At 37.1% G+C, this 23,646-nt stretch overlaps 1 protein-coding gene and 2 pseudogenes across 6 annotated transcripts in view; all 3 read right to left on the reverse strand.

The window, feature by feature from the left end:
* PAK3 (p21 (RAC1) activated kinase 3) overlaps window positions 1–23,646 on the reverse strand; it is a 393,551-nt gene that overhangs the window by 69,059 nt on the left and 300,846 nt on the right. For all 4 annotated transcript variants that reach the window (XM_084870471.1, XM_084870469.1, XM_084870472.1 and 1 more), the window contains 4 exons: window positions 22,561–22,598; window positions 16,585–16,713; window positions 14,743–14,908; window positions 1,279–1,342 (listed from right to left, as the gene is read on the reverse strand). In XM_084870471.1, coding sequence (XP_084726597.1) covers window positions 1,279–1,342; window positions 14,743–14,908; window positions 16,585–16,713; window positions 22,561–22,598 — 397 coding nt within the window. The remainder of the gene's footprint in view (window positions 1–1,278; window positions 1,343–14,742; window positions 14,909–16,584; window positions 16,714–22,560; window positions 22,599–23,646) is intronic.
* LOC311615220 (stAR-related lipid transfer protein 4-like) lies at window positions 6,621–7,240 on the reverse strand (annotated as a pseudogene). Its single transcript has one exon. The product of its transcript is annotated as an stAR-related lipid transfer protein 4-like (transcript).
* LOC311615211 (RNA-binding protein with serine-rich domain 1-like) lies at window positions 10,110–11,457 on the reverse strand (annotated as a pseudogene). The gene has a single exon. The product of its transcript is annotated as an RNA-binding protein with serine-rich domain 1-like (transcript).

The following is a 23,646-nucleotide window of genomic DNA, read 5'->3' on the forward strand; positions in this document are numbered from 1 at the left end:
GTGCAGTTAGCCACTGCCTGAGGCCACCCAGCAGGAACTACATATGGATCTGCAGGTGGCTGCCATTTGTATTGGGATTGGAAGTGCCAAAGCAAAACCAAGCTGTGAAGCAAGGCAGGCTTTGCTAGTGTTGTGTCTTGGGCTTCTTATTGACAGGTATGTGGTATGTTGATGCCAGCTGCTGCTTGTTTGAGATATTTTAAATCTGAAGCCTGATCCATGACATGCCAGTCATATGTAAAAGCTGCTGCCAACACCTTGGGTGGGGCTGCAAATTGGATGGGTCGGGGTCTTAGGGAATCAACAGGGTAGAGCAAATAGTGTGAGCCAAGCTGATGGAAACTCAGATATGGCTGTCAGTCAGCCTTGCAATGGGGAGATCCCATCTCAGGAACAATGCAACTTACAAGCACCCCACTCTGAGAGAAAGCCACTCCTGAGTTCCTGCTCTGATGCCAGAAAATTCAGTTCCTCCTAGTATGTACCTGGATCCTCCAATGCTTCCAAATAACATTAGAGACCGAAGGGATCATAACTGTGTAAGTTTAAAAGAAACTGGCCCTTTTAAAGGAACTGCATGGGACTCTATCAGTCTTCGTGTCACTCAGCCACAATCCCCAACTATATAGCCTAAAGTTATGTGGACTCCTCTTCTAGTCTCTGGAACCCTGGGCTGGGCATCTGGTGTGTGGCTGGAACACCTTGCTCCTCAGGGTAGGTCTCCACAGCTGAGCTATCCCTCCCAATTAAAAAAAAATGTTGTGCATGGGTACCGGGCCAGCTCATTCTGCACCTCCACCCTGCCTACCAGTCTGAATGTGCTTTCTTCTTTACTTCTCTAGTTACAGGACTACCATTCACCCAGATTTCAGGTGGTTCTGAATGATGGTTGCTCTGTACTTTAGTGGTAATTTTGATGCGGTTGTGGGAGGCATTAAGTACTGGCATTTACCTGTGCCACCAACTTGGTTATCCTGGAATCTTATTATTATTGAGTATAATAGGTGAAAATGTACTACTTTTCTAGAGAAATCAGTTTGACTCTTCTAACCAAATGGGATCAAAATGTCCCTAATAATTTCTTTGTCAGCCCAACAATAGAGAAGATTCTAGCAGGATATGTTTTGGTTGGCCAATCAGAAAGGCCAACACTGAGGATGAAAACATTAATGTAACTCAGAAAGTGAGGAGCATAAATTATCAGAAATCCAAACTATTATTGAATTTTAATGTATATCTTTGATACATATTTTTGTATTTTAATTAACCATCACTTACCCTTGACCAATTTTTTCAAATCTTGTGTATTTTTTCTTTGGATCACCAACACTCACAATGCTTCCTGAGTAGGGGAGGGGAGGAGAGAGAGAAAGTGAGGTTGAAATTGATTGGTTTATCTTTATGTAATACTAAAAATTAATATGCCAGAGTTAATGACAAAACATTAAAACAACATTTCTGTGTGATTTCTATAATTTATATGGATAATAATACATTTTCTTAAATAAATAGTAATCTATTAATTTAAGTACTAATAACAATCTATACTGTTTGTAATAAAAATTGTTGATGTTTGTGAAACATAAAGAAAGGACTGGTCATAACTCAACATTTATTGAAAGTACCCACAAATTATACTGTACATTTAGGAGATAGATAAAAACATTTAAGAACTTATACACACTATTTAATAAAATCACCATATTCTCTAAAATTAAATAAAATTGAACACCCATACTACATTCAATTATGCTGGACAAATAACTATTAAGCAATTTCTATGAACTCATTACTATTCTAGGAAAGATTCAGATGGAGATGGAAACAAAGTTTAATCATAAAGTGATGAGACTTATGCTTTAAAAAATATACACCCCTGAACCTAGGGCCCTTCTAGCACTCCAAACATCTTTAAAATATTTACTAAAGTATGATTTCCATAGCATAAACTTCACCCATTTAAAGTGTATAATTCAACAACTTTTAGTAAATTTTTAGAGTTGTTCAAATTTACTAAATGTTATAGTGATCTAATATTAGAATATTTTCATCATACAAAGAAAGAAACCTTGTACCTGTTATCAGTCAATTTCATCCCCCTCAGCTTTACAACTGATTCCTAGGCAACCATTATTCTATTTTCTATTTCTATAGATTGCTCCCAACTTTGTGGAGTAAGTTCATAAGTCACAGAAGAAAACTATTAATTTATCATGTTTGAATTTGGAAAAAATATTACTTTTATTATCTCAAAATATCCAATATACTACTTAGATGATGACTACTTTCCACCATTCAGAATAAATCTGACTCTTCAATGCACTGCTCAAATAGATGCAGAAAAATTCTGGGCCATATCATTATGGGAATAAGGATACAGCTTCTCAAGGAAATTACTTTGAAAGGAGTAATTTATTTGGATGTCTCTTACCCTCCCTCTTTTCTTTTTGGAAGCAAACATATCAGTATCATTACCTTTGAGTTATATTTTACTAATATGACTGCTGTCCCAAAGAATAGTAGAGTCAGTTAGTAAAACAAGATTTACACACATGAACCAATCAGGAGAAGGTCTATAGATTCTGCATCCACATTGTTACTCTTATTCACCAGATACTCTTCATACCAAGGGCCACTATAATTGTTCAGGTCCTCAACATCTCTTTTCTAAAAAAAAACACCGGTTATTTGTTACATACCTCTAAACTCTGCCTTCCTTAATTCCTCTTCCACAATGCCTTTGACATATGATAACTATATAATTCATAATATGAGACTGTCCTGAAAAACCTGAACTGTGTGGTCAACGTACCATGCATTTGAACCATTGTTCTTAATTCCTCAAAAGTTCCTCCTCTCTACAGGATCAAATCCAAATTTCTTAGTCTGGCATAGAAAGCTCTACCATCAAGCTAGATTCTAGCTCATACTTGACCAGTCTAAACTCATATTCCTTTCTTCTCAATCCTTCCAATTTTATATCCTAGTAATACTATCATTGTCCAAGGCTTTCCCTTTCCTATTTAACACATGAATTTTTATTTATCACTTAAATATAATCTCAACTCATTATCCTTTATGATTTTTTTCAGATCCTTCTAATAAGACTAATGTGATTCTTCTTGAGGGCAGGAACCTTGTCTTTTCATTCCTGCAATTTCAGTACTTAAAATAGTCGCTGCTACTGAATAAATATTTGTTGACTAAATGAATAAGAACAAAAATATGTATTCAAGTACAAAGCTGTATGCTACAGACAATGCCTTATGCTCAGTTTAGACAATGATACATCTTTTGGGCTAGTGAACAATTTACTTTAGAGCTACCAGTAAACAGTATATCTTAAAAATAATTAATAAAAATTTCACTCATAGATTGCTCATCAGCTTTGTTGTTGCTTTTTTTTTTTTTTTAAATAGGAGTCCATGTTTCAATTAGGTTAAAGTAAGACTTTCATAATATGTGAGTTGTATTATAATTTCTTTTCTCTTTTTTTTTTTTAAATATATTTTATTGATTTTACACAGAGAGGAATTGAGAGGGACAGAGAGTTAGAAACATCGATGAGAGAGAATCATCGATCAGCTGCCTCTTGCACACCCCCCATTGGGGATGTGCCCGCAACCGAGGTACATGCCCTTGACCGGAATCGAACCCGGGACCTTTCAGTCCGCAGGCCGACGCTTTATCCACTGAGCTAAACCGGTCCTGGCGATATAATTTCTTTTCTCTTGTATTTTCAATCTCAGTCAATGGTACTACCATCTATCTACTTAGTAGCCTGAATCAGAAACCTGGAAGTCTTTTTTGACTCATCCATTACCTTCACTCCCCACATGCAGTTGTCCACTGAGTCTTGGGCCTGTATTACTTTTGTGTGGCCTATTTCAAATGCCTCCTAACTAAAGGCGTTGGTGGTATAGTGGTGAGCATAGCTGCCTTCAAATGCCTCCTAACTGGACTTCTTATTTCCAGTCTCTTTCCACTTCAGTCTAGGTGTCATACCTCTGTCAGGATGATCAAAGTACAAAGCTGATCATATGATTACATGGTTGAAGAGTCCTTGATACTTCCCCAACACCTACAGGGTAGAGCTCAAACTCCTTGGTATGAAACATACATTTTTTTTTTATTATCTAGATCTTGCTTCATTCTCCATCTTATCTGACCTTCCCACCAGAACCTTATGCTTTGACCATAACAAATTAATTGTAGCTCATGTACAGCTCCTGTTTAAACTTTTAGCTTTCTCTCCTAAAACTCTAGTACCATCACCCCCCGCCAATGTTATATTCAAGTAATACTGAATAAGTTAAAATGATCAGGTATATGCCTTCATACCTTCTTCATACCTCAGACTGCAATGTCCTTATTAAGTTTTCTTTGTGGCAAGTTCATATTCATACTTCAACTCAGCTTTAGTGTTGGCAGTTCTAGAAAGCCTTCCCTGATTCTTTTGAATAATGTTAATAATTTCTCCTCTCTGTACTACTACTGTTCTCTCTCTCTCTCTCTCTCTCCCTTCCACCCTCTATCCTTCTGTCTCTTGCTTTCTTGTTTTTTTCTTCCTTCCTTCCTTCCTTCCTTCCTTCCTTCCTTCCTTCCTTCCTTCCTTCCTTCCTTCCTTCCTTCCTTCCTTCCTTCCTTTCTTTCTTCTTTCTTTCTTTCTTTCTTTCTTTCTTTCTTTCTTTCTTTCTTTCTTTCTTTCTTTCTTTCATCTCTGTACTTAATATGCCATATATATTTAACACTCCCTTATAGACTGTGCCTTAAGGACAGAAGCCATGTCTTATTCACTTCTGTATCTTCAGTGCTGTGTGTGAAATATGTTGGAAATTCAATAAATGTCTGATGAATTAAACTCAAATAAAAGTATGCATTTCCTTTTGTATTGCATTGTATATATGTACATTTTGTAAATGCCCCATAATTTAAGACAGGGATTGAAGAATGTATTTTACTTGAGTTATATCTATAGAATGTCACCAAATTAACAAATTTTTGCTACAACCTTTCATTTAATTTTTAAACATCATTGCTAATAGCAAAAAATATAAAGACAAAAACCAGCTCAACTTTTTTCACTTTATCAAAATGGGTTTGAGGATTTATGATTTATGCTTTTTTTACTCTCAGGAAAACACAATAAAGTGAAACAGATCAAACCTTCATGCACTTGAAGCACCATATGCTCTTGTGTTTTTTGTAGCCTATCTGGCATGCATTTCCATAATAACCACACAAAAAATGAAATAAAATGATAATAATGCAGAAAGAACTCAGATTGAACACTGAAATGGATTTCAAGATGTGTGCATGTACACAAATAGATACACACAAAATTTGCCTGTATTAACCACACACACACAAAGAAAATAAAATTATAATAATGCAGAAAGAACTCACATGAAACACTAAAATTGATATCAAGATGTGTGCATATACACAAAGAGATAGATACAAAAATTTGTCTGGACATATTGAGATGCCTCACATTCTTATTTTAGAAGAAACTAGGTAGACAGTTCAAAATCCAGAGTCATTTGAGATGTTAAAATCATGTAAAATGTTCCTTTAAGGCAGCCATAGAATCAAGGGACCAATGGGAGATGAGTCATTCTAGTTACAAAATGACTCATCTCCCATTTAAGTAAATCTCTGAATGCATTTGTTATAGTTTCAGACAAAAGTTTCATCACAATTATGAATGTTTATGAAGCAGTAATACTTTATGAGTTGAGTGATATTTTTAAAACTGAAACATTTACAGAACATTTATTGAATTTGACCTTCTAGAGAGATGATACCCTGTTGCTAAATACAGGATACCACCAGCCACTCCACCAAACTCACACTACTGTTCAATCAATGGTGTGTCCCCATCACATAGTTAGCAGTTTTTGTACTGTTTCTTTCATGAATTAATGTTTTAAGACTCCCAAAATAGATTCACATAAAAACAATCATATGTTTAAAGATATTCACAAAATAATGCTATCTAGGTATCAAAATTGAATTGCATTTGATTTGAATCTATAGTAATTATAATATCTACCCATTTATTTCTGATCTTTTCAATACTTGGAGCAGTGCAAGTCAGTTGACAATGAAGTTCATATTTATAAATATAAAGAACTTTTTTTAACTCCAAGATATTGTCAAACTCATAGAGCATACCAAAAGCACTAATATTTAACTTAAAAATTTAAAAAGTTTACAAAATGTTCATAGTTCTAAAATCTTTTTTTTAACCTAACGACATGAAACTTTACTCTCTCTAAATTCCAAGCAGCCAAAAATTCATACTGAGGCACTATTCATTTTCTTAAGAGTTTGAGTCAAAGAACTGCTATCTACTTTGAGGTGGATTTCTATAATGGTCTCCATTTGTAGACACACAGACTGCCATACCAAACAAAGTGCAAATAACTATTTCATAAAACTAAATGCCCTCCCTTAGAAAGCTATTTACTTTAGGAATAAAATAACACAAAAATATCTCAAATTATTCTACAAGCTATAAAGATGAGAGATAAGGGTAATGATTTTTACAGACCATGGAGCTGAAAGGAGTTGATTCAGAGGGTCATAGTACTAAAAGTTTAAAGGTCTTATACCTTTCATAAAGCTTTTTGTAAATCACCATAGAAATTGATTAAAGTGCTTGCCATAGCTGTATCTACTGAAGACTGAAGAATCATCCCATGCAGATCCATCTGAATATAGCCAGTCAAGAGACCCTGGCTTGTATTGTCTTTAAGTGAAACACAAAACCAATCTCAGGGATGGTTATATCCACTAACAAATTCTGCTCTCTTCTCACTCCAGTCAAGGCCGATCCCATTTTAATGGATAAAAGCCCTCCATTATAGTCCACAGTGTAGGAGAAATCAACAAACTCTCTTGGGGAAATGATATTCCAAAGCCGACCAGAAGTAGTGTAATGCATCACACAGCAATTCTCTTTAAAGTTCTCAAAAATGTCCAGTAAAGTCAGTAAGCTGTCTCAATGCAAGCGAAAGAGACCTGGGCATATATGCTCCATTATACCATTAACAACACCATCTATAATATCTTGGGCTTTAAATAGATTTCCATTAAACTCTTCTGAAGGTTTTTTCCAAATCGTGACATCTCTCTTTTTCTTTGCAACACACCACTTATCATCTTCAATGCTATGGTACTGGATGAGAGTGTTTTTAAGTTTAGTTGCAAAAGCAGCATCGGGTAAGCCTTCCATTTTTTATTTTTTCCCTGAGAAGAAGCTAGGAGTGAGGGGTACCAAGCTGGGAAGCATCAGACCAGGAACCAACTCCCAAATTAACAATTTCTGAGTTGCAATTTCATTTTTCAAATTGTCTCACAGATTTCTACATCATTGAGAACTATCTTTATCTAAGTCAGTTATTAATTGGAAAGAGCCTGTACTTCTTTTTTTTTTTATGAAATATCAATTTTAAAGTCACTTGAAACCATAGTTCTTTTAAGAAATTTCTAGTCTTCTACCAGTAAGAAACTTATGCTATTAATTTGCTGAGCAAACTCTTTTCCATAGACTCAACAAAAGCAAATAAGCTTCAGTCCAAGCCACTTTTTAAATTATAACCAATTCCAATTGGCAGAATTCAGTTAATGAGGTTTTATGGTAGTAAATTACTCAGCCCTTATTTCCATGGTATGCATGGTAAAATAAGTTGGAAATAAATCTTTTCACAAGGATTACCAAAAGACAACCATTTTGATGGCATTCTGCTTCTGAATTTAACTGCTATTCAAATAAAATGGAATCCCAACACCCGTAACCCTTCACAGGAGAGTGTTTGCTGCCATCTACTGATGTTAGGAAAGTACACAGGAGGCTTTGTTTAGTATTCTAAATCATAAAACAAGCTTTCAAAGTGATCTCTTTCATTGGAGCCATTATAATTTGCTTTTATACAATTTAATAAAGAAAAAAACAACATTGTGACACAATAGAAAAAAAAAAGAGACAAAAATGAGCAACTCAAAATCAAAAGGAAAAACAAAAAATGATAGCAATACCAGAACAATTTCCTACTAGAGTGAGTTCCTAAATAAAAAACATATTATTCATTTTAAACTATAATGATCTAAGAAATCATGAAATACTAGTATTTGGAAATAAGATTTATGATGTAGTTTCATTGGCAGAAAAGCTCATCATATTAAATTAAATAGAACTTTACTAAATCATTATCACTTTAGTATAATGAAAATTTTGATTCCTAAGAAAATAAAAAAAATAAATTATATAACTTAATTTCAGTTCTATGTGAGGGCATATTAAGAGAGAGTCTTGAGTGAGGAATGTTGGGGGTGGTGAGGAACAAGATGAGAAAGTGATTATGGGGCCCAGAAGAGACAGGCCAAGGACAAATCTCCTGCATTGCACAATTCTGCTGACAGTAAGTGCCTTTTGAAAATTTTCACTGAAATGTAGGGTTTTCTTTTTCGCAATTTTTAAAATCATCACTTGAAGATATGCTTTTATTGATTTTAGAGAGAGAGTAAGGGGAACAGAGAGAGAGAGAAGCATTGCTATGAGAGACATATCTACCAGTTGCCTCTCATATGCTCCCTGACCAGGGATCAAACCTGCAACCTGGGTAGATGCCCTGACTGGTAATCTAACCCTCAACCCTTTGGTGCACAGCTGACACTCCAACAAACTGAGCCACTTGGCTAGGGTGGTTTCTTTATTTTTCCAACAGATTCAAACAGACTACAATGAACAAGCCAGGCCCAAGCTATCTGTCTGTGTAAAACTGAAAGATGATCTGCCCGTTTCAACTATTAGTGATCCCATGGTCTGATCCCCACAATCAGTATCTGCATAAAAGATAAATAGCCTGGAGGCATTTTTTTTGACCTGCCCACATCATAGTAATTGGATCCCTGATATTGAAGGTGAGGCCACCATTACCTCTTCTCTATGCCTATGATTGGGGGTCCATTCTGGTATAGGCTATAGGCATTTCCTCTACCTCCCTGTCTCCTGTCCCTATCTTCTTTATATTTCAGCACAGGCTCCTCTACTCCTTCCCCAAGTTTCAAGGTTCTCATTGACTGCAAGGTTCTCACTGACTTCTGTATAGGGGCCATACATCTGGAATTATTCCTGATTTCAAACATTGTGTCCCACTAGAAGACCCAATGCCCTATTTTTTAAATCTATATAAAAAAGCACAGCGACTGGAACAGTAGAACTACCAGAACAACTGGTGGCTACGATGTGCATTATGGCAGCCAACCAGCCTGATCCAGGCCCAGCTAGCCTGGCCCCAATCAGCCCCCAACACCTCAATCGGAGGTGAGGCAAGACACCAACTATCCATGCCCCCCCCACCAGTCTGCTCAATGGGCATCTATTTGGGCAGGCCTACTGGATTCCACCCATGTACAAATTCGTGCACCGGTCCTCTAGTATTGAATAATATGGTTGCTCCCTTTTTGAAAAATGTAGCATAATAATAATATACTACTATTTATTTTGCTAGGTGTTTTACATACTTTACACTTTATTTAGTCCTCACAAAGTCCCTATTATATTATGTCATATTATTATCTCTATTTTTCAGATGAAACTGAAGTTCAAAGTTGAGTGACTTGCCTAAGGACATACAGTTAGTCTATATTTATGACTCAAACTCAATTATGATTCATTTCAAAGCGTATCTCATTGTATTATCTTAATAAGGATTTTATACTTATGCAATAAAATAGTTACTACAACTTAACTTTTTTTGCATTCTAATCCTCAATTTATTCAACACAACTCTTTTTCTCTACACAACAAAGTATAAACACATTATCTAAAATGTTACAAAGTTACCAAAAAATTCAAAACAGAAAATGTATTGTACTGATTGTATAATCATAGCCAAAAAGAAGCAATGTTCACGTTGTCAAGGTAACCCCAAAGACCACCATGAAGGGGAAGAATGTCGGTGATGACCATGCAGAGCTCTCAGTTTGCTCACCAATTTCATAGAAAAAGGAGATGTGCCATGTGGATATACATTCACGAGTACATGTGAAATCAGAACCATTTACAACAACTAATATGGGATGTTTAACTCTAGAGGTCAGAAGAACTCAAGCAGGGGAGCACCACCAGGTTAATAGAAATAGCAGCTGCATGAAAGCATGCCCTTTCTTGGAGGATCCCCAGACTACTAGACTGCCCCTAGCTCATCTATGGAATGGGAAAATGTGCTCCCAGGCTCGGGCGGCATTGCCATCTGGAAACCTGCTCTGTTCCTGCTCTGTTAAACTGACTCTCAGAGACTAGAAACGTGGGAACTTTCTATTCAGGAAACTGGAGAGCATCTTCATAGGCACAACTGCAAATGAACAACACTTCTGCAGCCAAACTTGGCCTTCAGAGGAAATGTCTCAATGCTCCTTTGGAAGACTGCCCCTGACTGAGGATTTGTTTCCTACTGACTTTCCTTCAGCTAGAAAAGTGACAGAATTGAGTTGGATGGGATATAAGTTTTGGGATAGAACTTCAGTGGCTTGCTTATCAGGAGGAATGGGAGCTGGAGTGACTTCTGTGGCTGCAGCTGCCAAGGGAGCAGGATCACCGAGGGACCATGGACCTGAGCCTCCGAGAGCATGACCTTCTCCTTATCCGTGGGGGTGTCTGACACCACGTGGGAGGTGATGGTAGCATTCTCCTGAGAGGGCTGAATTGCTTGGGGTGAGGGATGGCCTAGGCCGAGGGTACCACACAGCAGTGGTGGTGATTTCCTGGCCATCAATTTTTCTTCCATCCATGTGTTTCAGCGCCCTTTCAGCTTCATCTGGATTTTCAAATTCCACGTATGCACAGCCTTTACATAGATGGGATTGCATCCTTTCTACAGGCATGCCAATCATTTTAATTTTCTCAAAGTTGGAGAATATCTCCATGATGTAAACCTTGGTCACATTCCTGGTGAGCCTACCAAGGTGTACTTTGGTGGGTTTAGGGGAAGGGCTCCACCTTTACTTTACTTTTCATTTCTTTTGGGTGATTTGGATTTGGAGTGGGTACGCTGCCTGTTGTTATGTCTACACCGAGAAAGACTTCGAGAGCTGGAAGAGATGCTAGAACTGGAGTTTCTGGATATGCTGGAACTTTCTGAGCGGCTTGATGCTGATGAAGAGGTAGAGCCGCTTCTTGAGCCAGTGCTAGTACTGGAGCCAAAGCTGGAGGTAGAGCTGGACTGAGACCTGGTGCTGCTGCTACCAATGGAACTGCTGCTCTTCTGAGTTTATCCCTGCCACAATCCTTCTTGCTTGACTCCTTGGTGGCCCTTTTATCTTTAGAGCAATCCTTAGACTTCTCATCAGAGTGGTCTTTGTGTTTGGTAGAAGGAGCCCTAGTGCTAGACTTTTTATTATTTTCTTTGACTCCTAGCAAGCTCTTCTTTTCACTCCTGATAAATCCATTCTCCCCTTCTGAGGTGTACAAAGCAGCAATGGCGGTCTCACTTATTTGAACTCTCACTTCTAACTTGAGTCAGAGAAACGATACTAATTGATTGCAATTTCTGCCAAAGTGCAGTATCTTCCTACCAAAGTGCTTCCTTCTGCTCTCCTCAGCTGCAGAGTTCCATACCACTCAGTAGTCAGAGTTAGGGAGCAGGAACATTACTATCACTTATTGACCAACTAATTTGTACAAGATTTTTACATACATTATTCTCATTTAATTATTAAAATGCTATGAATTTGGTACTATTATTATAGCTATTTTTATATGAGGAAAAAGAGTTCCAGAAAAGTGAAATAATTTGCCCAAAGTGAGACACCTGTTGGCAATTGTCTTGTAATTTAAATTGGGGCCTTTCTGGCTGCAATATCTGTCCTTTCAGCCATTGATAGAGCTACATAAAATCCATTCTATATCGATAATACTAATGTGTAGTTATGATTTGTATCCCAATTTGACAGATAAGGGACTGAGGCTTAGAAGAGTTAAATAACTCATCAAAGGTCACACATAGAGTGACAAAGTGGCAGAGAAAGGGCATTAGAGGGTGCTGGTGGAGCAGGAATAGGAAAGACTGACTTTGCAGACTATGAAGTATAGCTCAGCCTGAATCTGATTCATGAGAAGTAATCTCTCATTTCCTTAGATGTTCTCCCTGCCAAGGTCTTATAATACAAGGTAGGGTTGGCTGTTATAGGTAGCCCACTGGCTAGAGGGAAAATGATTCTCTCTAGGCCCAAGCATTTTCCAACAGAGAATAAAACAATTTTAATTTAAAAAAATCAAAGGTACCTTTTGCCTCTTCATCATGTTGCTCAATTCAGAACAGAATAAACAACAAATTATAAAGTAAACAGATCTAATACTATTACTGTTTGCAAGCAAAAGCCAGATTTTGGCCCAAGAAAATAATTCTTATTTCTCTGTCACTGAAATTAAGGAATCTATAAATTTAATTATAATAAATCTAAAGCAGATACCAAATAATAATCATTTTTACTAAAACAAGGCTATTAGATTTTTAGCATCTAATAAATCTCATAGGTCATGTCTACAAGATAAAGGAAAAAACTGAGGCAATTGTCTGAGTAACTGAACTAAAATTATTAAGGCAATTCTTTCATTTTCCCTTTATTTTTACATATATAGACAGTTGAAACATTCAGATGCAAAATGGGTAGTGTAAATAGTTTAATCTTCAAATGCAAGCATATTTGAATCCAAACTTGGGCTCTGCCAATCATTAGTGAAACTTTTTTGAGGCATTATAGTTCACTGATCTATAAAATGAGACTATTAAAATCTACCACATGGATTACTGTGAAAAGTAAACCTGATAATGTATGGCAAGTGGCCACCACATAAAATAATAAATGGGAATAATTACTGTTGTTACAGCAAATAGTATTAGCACTAGAGGCATAATTAATTGTGTATAGTAAAGTCAGTTGGCTAAAGTTCAACAATTCCAGTTCTGATTGTTCACAGACATCTGGAACCTCAACCTTTGTCTTTCTAAAATACTCCTAGCTCAGAATGTCTCAACCTCAGCATTGTTGAGGGGAAAGGAGAGTGTTGTCATTTATACTGTAGAGTACATAGGACCATCCCCAGTCTATCCTACTAGATGCCTGCAGCACTCCCTTTGTGGTGACAATAAACATGTCTCTAGACATTGCCAAATAGCCCAATGACCATGTCTGTAGAGTCTTCTTGTGACCTATAGCTCCCCTAAACTGCTCTTTTTCTCTTCAGCAACCTTTTAGATAGACATTTTCTTGAAATAAAATGGCCTCCTATTTGTTAATTATATCACACAATTAAATCTTATCTTCAAAATAAAATTTCAAGTTTCTTGATGTCAGGAAATTGTTTTTCTATTGTATTCTTAGAAGATTCTGCTATACAACAGACATAGTGGAGCCCAGTAAAAATATATTTGTTTGCTTATTTTTTCATCCATTTACTCAAGAAGAATTTGTTAAGTGCTTTTACACTTAGTGGTCAAATTATTATGATCTCTGAATGCATAATAATCTGGCAACTCAGTGTGTGTGTGTATATATATATATATATAATATATATATATATATATATATATATATATATATATATATATATATATATATACACATGGGTCATTTTATACATGAATTCATGCATGGGTGGGGTCCGGTAGCCTGGCCAGGGGTGGGGACATGGGCGGTTGGCTGGCCTCCCTGCTGGTCGAACTCCTCGTTAAGGGGACAATTTGCATATTAGCCTTTTATAAATAGGATATACACTGAGTGGCCAGATTATTATGCATTCAGATATCATAGTAATCTGGCCACTCAGTGTATATGTACCAGATACTTTATTAGAGCTGTACATAAAAGAAAAGAAGACACAATCCTTGTGTTTGAAGAACTCATAGTCTAAGTGAAGGAAGGTGACAGATTAGTATAATGTGATATTTTTTGTCATAAAGGCATCAAAGACGAAGGGTACTTATTGACTGGGAGAGACAAAGAAGACTTTCCTAAGGAGGAAACACTTGAGTTGAGTTTTGAAGGATAAGTAGTAACTAGATGAGGGCATTGATTGCAGAAAACTAGTAGTTTGTTAAATACTCTTATAATTTTAATGAATATATTTCATAGGCTTTTGACTCTTTCAGCAGAGAATGTTTTTTAAAGCTCTTTCACCCAGCAAGCTAACTGGAAGAGTGTTTTTGAAAAATTGTAGTGACTGTGTATACACAAGCATGTACACACTAATGACACTGTGAAAAGGAGGCTGGGCTATCAGCATTTGCTGACCATGGCCTCTCTCTATATAGAAGTGCTCCTAAATTAAGGGAAAATGATATATTATTGTGGCTTCCAATTTTGATGGATTCTGTGGGGTTTTAGTAGACTTACTTATCATGAATGGTCAATTGGGAGCCCTTGGGGTATGATAATAGAATATATCATCAGACTGTTTTCTTCCTTTTGGGAGTGTAATCTTAAAATAAAACTTACTATTTAATTCATTTTTGTTAAGTTTTCAGCTTAATAAATGTTTCAAGTGAACATATTTAGTTTCTGTCAGATTAGGAGTATGAGAAAGAGAGTGATCTAAAATACACAGTGAGTCACAAACTTTACATTTGTGACTTCAGGGAGTCTTGAGTTCATACAAGCAAATAAAGAATCAATTCCAATTCTATTTAAAGATAAACCATTCCATGAAAAAAGTAATTATGGTAAAAGACTCACTCAGCTTCTCTAGGATCTCCTCATCTGTCATCTTGGATTTTTTCCTTTGTCGATCTGTGTTTCTATACAAAGTACTGGAATTGGCATTCTCAGTAGAAGACGGTGTGACCTCTTTACTTGGTGCTGCTGGTGAAGCAATGGATTCAACCACAGAACGAGTGTAGATCTTAAAGGTAAGAAAAATAAATGTTCTACAATTAAAACAGCAACCAATGAAAGAATATGAAGTCAAGACACTGTCATATCAGTGAAGTGTTTTTTGTTGTTGTTGTTGTTGTTGTTGTTTTTGTTTTTTTAATAAAGATAAATTTTCAAGGAGTTTTAGGTTTCGCAGCAAAATTTAGGGGAAGGTACAGAGAATTCCCATGTGCCCCCTGCCGCCACACATGAATAACTTCACCCATTATCAACATCTCCTTACCTTATTGGTGCATTTGTTACAATTGATGAACCTACAATTACATCATAATCACCCAAAGTCCATAATTTATATACAGTTCACTCTGGGTGTAGTACACTCTTTGGGTTTGGATAAATGCATAATAAAATTTATCTATCTTTATGGTCTTATGCAAAGTATTTTTACTGTCCTAAAAATTCTCTGTGTTCTGTCTACTCACCCCTCCTCCTACCCTGCACCCTAACCTTCAATGAGTTTTATAAAAGAAACCATTTATGTATAAAAAAAACACACTTTATGTTGCTTCAGATATACTGCTCTTGAAAGCTCTGAGGAACTAGTCCTTTGTTATCCCCAATATAAGCTGTCCTAATTCTGGTACTAGAGCCTCTGCTCATGCAATTATTCCTATTTGATTCATATGAATTTTCTTCTCTATCTTAACCTCTGGAGCAGTTTTATAACTTAGCATTTATTTGTATACTAGAGAACTGGTACATTACATTTGTGCACTGTGTGTGTGTATTGAGGGTGGGGGGGTCACTCAGCCCAGCCTGCACCCTCTCACAGTCCAAAACCCCTTGGGGGATCTGGCCTAAACTGGCAGTCAGACTCCCTCTCACAGAACAGGGCTCTCCCCTTGCTCCTTACTGCCTGCCTGCAGCAAAGGTGTGAGAGGCTACTGCTGCCACCACTGTGCTGGCAGGCCATGAGCCTGGCTTCTGGCTGAGCGCCACTCCCCTTGTGGGAGTGCACTGACCATAAGGGAGCAATTCTTGTGTTGAGTGTCTACCCCTTGGTGGTCAGTGTGGGTCATAGCAATGGGTCATTCCACCATTTGGCCTATTTGCATATTAAGGTTTTATTATATAGGGTTGTTTGGTATTGTTCCCTAACTAAAGGCCTAGTGCATGAATTCATGCACCAGTCGGGTCCCTCAGTCTTGCCTGTGGGATCGAATCAAAATATCCCCCGAGGGGTCCCGGATTATGAGAGGGTGCAGGCCAGGCTGAGAGACCTTACCAGTGCATTATCGGGACTGGGGAGTGATGCAGGAGGTTGGCCAGCCAGCGAGGGACCACAAGAGGGCTTCAGGGCGTGTCCAACCCATCTTGCCCAGTCCTGATCAGTCAGACCCCAGCAGCAAGCTAACCTACTAGTCAGAGTATCTGCCCCCTGGTGGTCAGTGCACATCATAGTGAGCAGCTGAGCGGCCTTAGCATATCATTAGCATATTACACTTTGATTGGTTGAACAGACAACTGGACACTTAGCATATTAGGCTTTTATTATATAGGATTGTCAAGTGCTAATCTTGTACCCCAAGTTTTGGAATATAGTAAAATGATCAATAGGTACTAGTTGATTAACTAAACTCTTATTATATGACTGTTCCAAATGACATCTTTTGAATCATTTGGAAATAGTCACTTCTTACTTACTGATTTTGTATGCTCAGGTCTTGGTGCTATAACTGGTGGGGGTTCATTGTCATCTTCTTCTTCCTCTTCTTCATCTTCTTCTTCAGAGACAGGAGGAGCCAAAGGAGGCTCTGATGCTGTTTTTGTACTCTTATGACAAAAACAAAGTTAAAAGACAAGGTATTAACTCCTCATTGCTTCCCTTCAGAAATGATACAAGGGAAATGAAATATTTAACCATGTAGAGTTAGGAGGGAACGACACATTTTACAAAGGAGCAGAACCATCTAAAATTTGGTGTCCAGGACTTGCCCACATCTAGACATACATTCAGATCATGATTTAAACAAACTAAATTTTTTTTAAAAATTTCTTATTTTCCACTAAGCCAAAAAAGTGAGCTATTCATTTATTATTTTAAAGTTCCATTTTTTGTAAAATCAATGAGTATATTTTAAAAATCAAATTAATTACTATTAAAGCTTTGAATTTGTTCTGGGCAGATTGTCAATTTATTGATTGACAGGCTGTTAACCAGAAAAAGGTTGTTTAGTGCTTATAGATTAGAGCATGTGTATGGATATCATATTAAGACAGTTCTGCAAATACTAAGTATAAACAAGCCCATGAATGTTTCTTCCCTTTTATGCCTCCCAAAATGAAACACTCAAAAAGTAACAGAAATAAAGATGTAAGGAATATCCATCTTCATAAATAATTATTCAATTTTAATCAACAAGTAAATAGTGACTTGTAACGCTAAAAATGCAATAACACCAGCATAAAAACAACATCTAGGGTCAGTTCTTGATCATTTACATCAATACATGGGTAAAATGGTACTAAAGCTGGATTTTGAAACAACTATGGTCATGGTTCTAAAACTGTAGTTCCCAGATCAGCATCATTAGCATTATCAAGGAACTTATTAGAAATTCAAATTCTCAGGTTCAGTCCAGATCCATAAAAAACTCTGGAAGTAAGGCCTTGCAATCTTTGTTATAATAAGCTTTCCAGATGATCTTAATACAGGTACAAATGTAAAAACCAGTGAACTATGATATAGATATGTGTGTCCAATATGGCAGCCACTAATGATACATGGTTATTGAACACTTATAACTGATTAGTCTAAATTGAGAAAAGTTGTAACTCTAAAGTGCATACCAGATATTAAATATGCAATATGAAAAATTGATATTTTCTTATACTTTTTATAGAGTATGTACATTGACATGACTATATTTTGAATATATTGGGTTAAGTAAAATATTTTATTAAAAATAATTTCACCTACCTTGGCTGGGTGGCTCAGTTGGTTGGAGCATTGACCCTTACACCAAAAGGCTGTGAGTTCAATTCCTGGTCATGGTATATACCTAGGTTGTGAGTTCAATCCCTGGGAGGCAACCAATCAATGTTCCTCCCTCTCTCTCCCTTTTTCTCTCTCTAAAAATCAACAATACATATCCTTGGGTGAGGATTAAAAATAATAAAAAATAATTTCACCTATTTTGTCTTATGTTTTTAAATATGTCTACTGGGAAATTTGAAGTTACATATATGGCTTTTATTAAATTTCTGTTGGAAAGCACTATTATAGATGTTTTTTATCCTTTGTTTTGTTTGTGTATGTATATATATATATATATATATATATATATATATATGCACATATATATTTATGTATTTGTTCTTTGTTTATTCCTTGAATTATACTAGCTTAGGCTAATCTTAAAAATAATTTTCATTTCTTGAGGACAAATCTCCAAGTTCAGATAAAGGCTACTGGTAGATTTACATTAAAAACAAAACAAAACAAAAAACAAAAACTTAGTCTATGATTACAAGTTCACTGTGGATTTTCTGCAACCATGTAGAAACCTGTGATGGAATAATAAGTATAATCATATATTTGATTGGAGCCAGAAAGGTTTATCTCTTGAGAGAAGGCAGACACCTTAAAGTTTATAAACAAGTACTTGAAAGAATATTTGATTGCCTGACATACATACTGAGTGGTTTATAGTTTGAGGTGTATATGCTTACTTGATATTGGTTTTCTTATTTATACACCTATATTTATTTATTTATATTTTTGTCTAGAAAATCAGGAAATTATTTATTTACTAGAGGCCTGGTACATGAATTTGTGTACCAGTGGGGTCCCTAGGCCTGGCCAGTGGGATCAGGCCTAAACTGGTTTTCTGACATCCCCCAACTGGTTCCAGATTGCAGGAAGGTACAGGGCAGGCCAAGGGACCTCGCCAGTGCATGATTGGGCTGGGGAAGGACTTAGTAGGTTGGTCAGGGAGAGACTGTGGTAGGGCTCCAGGGCATGTCTGGCCCATCATGCTCAATCCTGATCAGCCAGACTCCAGCAGGAAGCTAACCTACCAGTTGGAGTGTCTGCCCCCTGGTGGTCAGTGCATGTCATAGCGAACAGTTGCATGGCCTTAGCATATCATTAGCATGTTATGATTTGATTGGTTGAATGGATGATCAGACAATTAGCATATTAGGCTTTTATTATATAGGATTGTGGCTGTATGAAAAACAATAAATGGATAATGACATTAAGTTACCAGATTTTAAAAATCAGCTTCTTCTTCTGAAAAGATAAATCTTCAAAGCACTTAAGTGGGCTCAAGGAGAAATTGCTTTAGGGTATTGGTATTTGCTTTTATATTCTTTTGTTTCAGAAATTTCTGTTTTATCTTATGCCAGGTGGGATTAAGAATGCAACTAATCACTGATCCTTGGTAGAAGGGAAGAACCTGCAAATAAACTGAACATACTTTATATGGCAAACAATGCTATTTTATCTATTAGGCAATATGAACATGTACAAGGATAATAAGCCATATGTGGGCCTGCAAAAATGTTTTAAGTGAGAAATAAATCATTAACTCAAAAATACCACAAGGAAACTATAAATTAATTGATTTCTAATTAAATTTATATTAAGTATAACTACACTACAGGCCTGGTGCACGAAATTCATGCCCAGGGGGTGTGTCCCTCAGTCCAGCCTGCACCCTTTCCAATCTGGGACCCATCAAGGGATGCCCTACTGCCCATTTAGGCCCAATTTCACAATCCAGGACTGCTGGCTCCCACTTGCTTGCCTGTCTGCCTTCCTGATTGCCCTTAACTGCTTCTGCCTGCCAGCCTGATCAACCCCTAACCACTCCCCTGGCAGCTTCATTGATGATTCACTGCTCCCCTGCCAGCCTGTTTGCCCCTACCTGCCCTCCCTGCAGGCCTGGTCACTGCTAATTGCCCTCACCTGCAGTCCTTGTTCCCCCCAACTGCTCTTCCCTGTGGTTTTGGTCCCTCCCAACTGCCCTTCCCTGCTGGCCATTTTGTGGCAGCTATCTTGTGTTCACATGGGGGCAACCATCTTGTGTGTTGTAGAGGTGGTCATTTACATATTACTCTTTTTATTATATAGGATTACTTCACTAATCACCATTAATAGTATAATACAAATATAAAATTTAAAAAGCAGCCTCAAATTGAAGAGCAGGCCCATGAACAGTTTTTAGCATTTAATATAATAATATGAAAGAAGCTACCAGACTGAGCAGTAAAAAAGATGTTATATGATTATGGGAGGAATAAATGAATTCAATATAAATTATATATCCAGTATTAAAAAACATTTAATGATTACAACAGTGCTTCTATTTTAATTTACATCAAGGCTACTAGAGGATGCCAAAACTTCTGATCACTTCAGGCTATGTCTATTAAATGTCTATTAAGGGTTGTCAATCCCATTAAATCCGATACTATAGGATAGCTATGTGTAATGGGAGTGTTTCTAATGCAAAATAATAATCATAATAATATCAATAATAATAATAAAATAAGAAGTGCAAAGTGCAGTCTCCACTTAGAATAATAACACAAGGTGCAATTATCCACTCCTAAGTAACTGAGTCTCACAGAAATGATCCAACCTGAACTTAAGGGTCTAATTCAGTCAATAAAAATACAGCCTTAGTCAAGCAGTTTAATCAAATATGTCCATCTGAAATCCTGCCAGCCTTTCTAACTCAAACTGTCCAAGAGGAAACTCAGCATTTTCTCTCAGAAATTTGCAACTCCTGTAAGATGACACCCTATTTCTGGACAACCACATATCATTTTTAAGCCTGCAATCACCTTTGACCTCAACTTCTTCTCCATCATCTAATCATTAATCTAACCATCTTGGAAATTTTAATTCAATCTCCATTCCTACTGCCACTATCTCACTTAGGATCTCATTACCTCTGCCCTGGGGACTTGCAACACTCCCCCAACTGGTCTCCTTTCATCCAGTCTCACCTTCTGTCCTTAATTCATTCTGAACATTTGATGTCAGACTACTCTTATCAAGGCATAAGCTTTAATCATTTAACATTCTTGTACTAAAAAACTTCGACCTTTCCACTATACACTGAAAAAAGCCATATTTCAAAGAATACCATTTAAGGGTGTCTATGATTTGGCTCCAAGTTAACTTTCAAGGCTTATTTCCTACTAGAGACCCAGTGCATGAAGTCATGCATGGGTGGGGTTCAGGCTGGTAATCAAGACTGATTGGGGCCATGGCACCCAGTCCCCATTGTGGCCATGGGAGGTTAGCTGTCCATGGAAGGTTGGCTGTGGGAGTGTACTGACCACCAGGGGGCAGCTCCTGCATTGAGAATCTGCTCCCTGATGGTCAGTGTGCATCATAGCGACTGGTCAACTGGTTGTTCTGGTTGTTTGGTCATTTGGTCACTTAGGCTTTTATATATATAGCCTAGAGACCTAGTGCATGAAATCCATGCACTGGGGGGTGAACCTCAGCCCAGCCTGTACCTTCTCCAATCTGGTACCCCTCAAGGTATCAGGCCTAAACTGGCAATCGGACATCCCTCTCACAATCTGGGACTTCTGGATCCCAACCACTCACTTGCCTGCCTGCCTGATCACCCCCTAACCACTCCCCTGCCAGCCTGAATGATGGCAAACTGCTCCCCTACTGGCCCAGTTGCCCCCCCAACTGCCCTCTTCTGCAGGTCTGGTTCCAACTGTCCTCCCCTACCGGCCTAATCACACCTAACTGCCCTCCCCTGCTGGCCTGCCCCCTTCCCCCGATCTGCCCTCCTTTGCCAGCCCAATCAACCCCAACTGCCCTCTCCTGCCAGTCTAATCACCCACAACTGCCCTCTCCTGCTGGTCTATTCACCTCCAACTGCCCTCCTCTGCCAGCAATGTTGTGGCAATGAACAGTGAGAGTACTAGGGCAATATTCTGTTGCGTTTTGGAGAATTTGAATAAGGCACAGGTACCATTGCCTCACACAAACCTTATGTATAAAGAGAACAACTTTTTCCTCTTGTTACCATCTAAAAAATAATAGTAATAGTAGCTTACAATTAATAAACACATAGTGCGTGCTAGGTAATATACTAAGAATGTTATATGTATCATCACATTAAATATTAACAAAAGTTTTAGGAGGTAGGTTATACCCAGTTAAAGCTGAAAAAAGAAGCTCAGAGAAGCTAAGCCATTTTCCCAAAGTTTTCAGCTTTTAAGAGGAGGAATAAGACTAAATACCTTTGTCCAAGGCCTTAATTCATTTTTTGAATTATATTTTTAATTGCAGTAAAACATATATAACAAAATTTAACATCTTAACCATTTAAATATATATTTCAGTAGTGTCAAATTTATTCACATTGCTGTGCAACCATCGCCACCATACATCTCTAGAACTCTTTTTATCTTGTAACATTAAAATTCTGTACCCATTAATAATAATTCCCAATTTCTACTTCTCCTAAAAACCTTCTATCTGTATGATTTTGAATACTTTAGGTAATTCATGTAAGTAGAATCATACAGTATGTGCTTAAATTATACTTCTATATCTTAAAAACTACATGTGCTCAATTGTGTTCTATTTGACTACCAGAAACACTGATTACACAAAACTGTTTTAAATTTTTCACTTACCGAAGAATGAGCTGCTATGTATCCATGAGCACTTTTATCTGAAAAGTGAAGATAAAGCTGTCACCTTTGTTTCATAAAAACTGTCTTATTTAAAGGCAATACTTAAAAAAATAATAATAACTTCATGTGTTTGACCAAAAGGGAATTCTCCAACTCATTATTAAATAGATATTATGAAAATGATATTTTTCTTATAATTTACACCCTCACATCCCCAACATATTATCACATTATGTTATAGACATTTGATGAAAGCCTCTAGTGATTCTCATATATGGAGAAATGTTAAGATTACCTACTCCTGGATTGCAATGATTCCATACAGTAGTCCCCCCAAAGTGGGGGATATATTCAAGTCTGAAACATGAGATAATACCAAATCTTGAGCATGCATGTGCACGTGCGTGCACACACACACACACACACACAGAAAGAGAGAGAGAGAGAGAGAGAGAGAGAGAGAGAGAGAGAGAGAGCGAGCAGGTCCTAGAATAACATTACTTCATTCAACATTACTTTCTAGTAAAGTTTATGTGATGCTGTAGTAATTTAACTCTTGTTTATATCAGTTAGGCTATGGTAAAATTGATTTCATCATATATTATTTGGACATTGTTCCAAGAAACTATGGAAGACATTAATTGAGGAATTATGGAATCCAGTTTTTCTGTTCATGTCATCTACCCACAAATTTAATGTCTTTTCAATTTTAACTAAGAACCTATCACACACTGTGGCTATAATTTTTGCAGAAAATTAGCATAGATTTTTTCTTCACAGTTAAGAATAGAAGATTCATTCTTCCCATAGATCTTAGCAACTTCAGCATATATTGTTTTCTTTCCTTATTAAGTGACAACTTTATCCTTTTCAGTTAAATAAAACACTTTATGGATTTTCTTTGGAATATCTGAATTGCAAACATTACTACTCTTGTGCTTCTTTTTAATTTAATGAATCTTTATTGTTCACATTACAATTGTTCTCCCCCCAACCCCCAATAGCACCCCTTCACCTGGTTCCCCCCTCACCCTCAGACTTACCTCCCCCACTGTCCCCATCCATAGATGTACAATTTTTCTCCAG

This window comes from Pipistrellus hanaki, assembly GCF_964339955.1.
Source record: "Pipistrellus hanaki genome assembly, chromosome: X".
In the NCBI taxonomy this organism is placed as follows: Eukaryota; Metazoa; Chordata; class Mammalia; order Chiroptera; family Vespertilionidae; genus Pipistrellus; species Pipistrellus hanaki.